Source organism: Gymnoscopelus braueri, assembly GCF_963280865.1.
Source record: "Gymnoscopelus braueri genome assembly, chromosome: 13".
NCBI lineage: Eukaryota > Metazoa > Chordata > Actinopteri > Myctophiformes > Myctophidae > Gymnoscopelus > Gymnoscopelus braueri.
This window is the reverse complement of record NC_137615.1, coordinates 7,628,953-7,632,777: the sequence shown is the minus strand read 5'-3', so window position 1 is coordinate 7,632,777 and position 3,825 is coordinate 7,628,953. Positions and strand designations below refer to the sequence as shown.

At 41.2% G+C, this 3,825-nt stretch overlaps 1 protein-coding gene across 1 annotated transcript in view; it reads right to left on the bottom strand.

Annotated features, from left to right (window-relative positions):
* Window positions 1-641: 641 nt before the first annotated feature.
* pvalb5 (parvalbumin 5) overlaps window positions 642-3,825 on the bottom strand; it is a gene marked incomplete at both ends in the record, with an annotated part of 5,885 nt that continues 2,701 nt past the window's right edge. The window contains 3 exons of the mRNA XM_080448465.1: window positions 642-664; window positions 1,504-1,613; window positions 2,592-2,718. Of these exons, the coding sequence (XP_080304591.1) occupies window positions 642-664; window positions 1,504-1,613; window positions 2,592-2,718 (260 nt within the window). The remainder of the gene's footprint in view (window positions 665-1,503; window positions 1,614-2,591; window positions 2,719-3,825) is intronic.

Sequence of the window (3,825 nt, the reverse complement as noted above, 5' to 3'; positions counted from 1 at the left end):
TCAACCAGAGATTCGCATCTGTGTGTCATTTTCAGATGTCTTTGGGCTGTTCAAAAATAGCAGATCTACGAGCTTGTAGATCTGCTATTTTTTTTAAATCTTGAAAATTCGTGGCAAAATCTTGGATTATATATTTTTTAAAGCGATTATTTGTAAAATATTTAGTTCCAGGAACCCCCAGAAGCAAAGATATAATATCTACGCAGTGATATTAGTCTGGCCTTTGCCAGGCTAGTATAAAAGGACTGAACAGCGCACACAAAGAAATGACACCAAACTTTTGATTGAAATCTTTTTATTTATTTATTACTCCATTCCATTTTTTTTATCCGATTGATTGTACTCACATTTACAGACGCCTATAATAATTATGATTACATATAGCTGTCTGTTGGTCCATGCGTTGAAGTGTCAAACAGGGAGAGAATAGGGGTGCAGAATCATGGGGTCCATCTTATCTTCTTAGTCCAGGAGGGGGGGGCGGGGGGGGGGGTGAATCAATCCATTCATAATAAAAAATATGTTCCAATTGAAAACTATAAATGAAGCCTGATTTATACGTCGCCGTACAGCAAAGTATGAAAACCAGGCTTCAGGGGGGAAACAGCCGCAGCCATATTTATTTATTTATCATTTATTTATTATTTCAGCAGACTGCAGAACTCTGTGGGAAAAGAAAAGAACAATTGAAATTACATCAGTCAAATTGTCAACAAAATGACAGAAAGAATGCAGCAGCTGACATGTGTGTTGTATGTTGTGCATGTGTGGATCGTTTTAGTTTAATTCAACCACTTAAACCTTTTTTTAAAGTATAAATGATTCGAACATGCTTGAACATTTTGTGAAAGCTCCAATTGTGTGTTATTCTTATATCCACTGTCATTTCAGCACCACTGGCCACTGGACAGCTCCTTCTACCCACTTCTTGTGGTGAGTTAAAAGAAAAAAGTTGAGTTTTTTTATTTTCAATTCAAAATAGCTTTATTGGCATATGTAGTCATAAAAACTATCAAAAATAAGAAATGTATGTACAAAGGGAAATAAAGACATGTGTAAACAGAACTATGTCACATTGCAACTTGAAGAAACTAGCTTCTTTCTCTCTCTATTGACATTGTATGCCTATTGTGTCTGTTGCGCTGTAGAGAATTATTATTATTAAATGTTTTACATTGCACAAATCTGCACCGGTTTGTTTCCATGCATTTTGTCAACATTGTCGCTGTCCATGGTTCTGAACTGTGGTTGTGCAGTGCAAGATTTCCTTTACTAAAATCTCATGTGCAGATTGAATTTACAGCTGGACACATTAATGTGCTAAGCATAAAACAAAGTGCTTTATGTCAACCTGGACAGGGCTTTCTTCATAATACCATATCATAATAAAATATCGATATTTGCCGTCACCGTGTCGATATAAGGGAGTGTGACGAAATATATCACGATAGAGATGTTTTCGTCCCGCCCTATTGGTGTGTTTCTACATGAGTATAGGCCTACCTTCCATCCCGATCTTGCCGTCTCCATCTTTATCTCCTGCGTTCATCAGAGTCTTGGTCTCGGCGACGGTCAGTTCCCTGGCCCCCGGAGAGAAGTTCTGCAGAAACAGTCTGATGATGGGGACACATGGAGAGAAAGAACTTAATTTTGATAACATCCTCTTCTCAACCACTTAAACCCCAGCATCGGTATCGTGGGGAAAGCTTTTAGCAGAACATAGCAGATCGACAAGCTCAGAGAGAGAGCTTGTCAATGGGCCATTTTCTGCGAAAGCTTTCCCCACAATAGCAGAAAACAGAAAATACACTAGTATAGAGCCCTGAGGGACGCCGGTCAACCATATGGGGTTTAAGAGCTTAACTTATTTTCCAAACCAACTTTGAACTGGCCTCCCTATTTTGGCCACGTCATTAAAAGCAAGATTTTCTAAAAGTTTAAAAAAATCTTTTGAAAAATGGCACAAATGGCAAACATATTAGATCTACAAGCTAACAACACGTTTTGGTGCGTGTTTGTGTATGTTGTTGCCATTGTGTCTGTAGGAGTTTCATCATCACCATATTTTGCCATCTCCAATGCCCCCCCCCTCCATTCCGCATTATTGAACTCAACCTTTAGCCAAAGTGTTCCATTCATATCATACTACATGCCTTAGGCAGTGAACTACATTATCATCACACACACACACACACATGAACACACACACATGAACGCACACACACACACACACACACACACACACACACACACACACACACACACACACACACACACACACAGACACACACACACACACACACACACACACACACACACACACACACACACACACACACACACACACACACACACACACACACACGTCACACACACACACACACACACACACGTGCATACACATTCACAAATGTTACAGTGTAGTGTGTGCCATTCATACCATGCCACAGGCCTGAGGACCTGTGAGAGAGCAGTGAACTAAATTATCATCAACGGCCACCAGCAAACACACACACACACACACACACACACACACACACACACACACACACACACACACACACACACACACACACACAGAGCTTCCTTACTTGAGCTCCTCCTCCTCGATGTATCCACTCCTATCCTGGTCCAGTGCTGTGAAGACTTTCTGCACCTCGGTCGTGCCAGACAGACCCACTGCTGCAAAGAACGACTTGTAGTCAAATGAGCCTGGAGCTACAGAGAGAGAGAGAGAGAGAGAGAGAGAGAGAGAGGGGGGGAGAGGGGGAGAGCAGAGAGAGCAGAGAGAGAGAGAGAGAAACAGAGAGAAATTACATTTTAAAAGCACTTCATTAAAACCCAATTTTTCCACATCAGCCCATATTATTAGAGTAGACTACTCAACTCATAGGATAGTTACTCAATTCAGATGACCCTAAACCAACCCAAACCACATGACAAACAACTAACACAAAAAGACAAGTATGCCTGTGACACTAAGGCGAAGTACAACAATGTGCAAACACAGCAGCAAGATTTGTGAGTTGCTGTGATAGGAGAAGGATATCAAACGGAACACAACCACCCTAAAGACTAATCATTGTGTATATTCCTGCACTATACCTGCACCCAGTGATCTTGGTACATAGAAATTGATCTATTGAAGATTCTGACTTTCAATGTACATATTTTTTGTTTTGATTGTATTGCTGTATTGTTGTATTGTGCTTTCTGCTTTGGCAATGTAAACGTATGTTTTCTCATGCCAATAAAGCCCTTTGAATTGAATTGAATTGACACTACACATAAGAAACAACACCATCAAACAAAAAGTACACTCCACACACACACACTTTTCATTGGTTCAATATAAAACCCACTGACATAAGCACTCTCACTTTTACAGTACTTAAAATCTTTTCAAAAATAGCAATTTTTGCAACTTTTGTGTGACACTGTAGTGAGATGAAGTAGGGCATTCATTTATGAAAGACACAAAAAAGTTGAAATATGGACAAGCTTTCTGCCTGACAGCAAGGACGAGCAAAGAACCAGCATCCCCCCTCTTCCTAGGGCACTGGGGGAGACACAACCCCCTCCCCCCCACACACACACACACACACACACACACACACACACACACACACACACACACACACACACACACACACACACACACCCACCCCCACACACACACACACACACACACACACACACACACACACACACCACACACACACACACACACACACACACACACACACACACAGCCCAAGATGACACTAAAAGCTTCCAAGTTGTTAGTTAGCTCGTAGCAGACAGAGAGAGAGAGAGCGAGAGAGC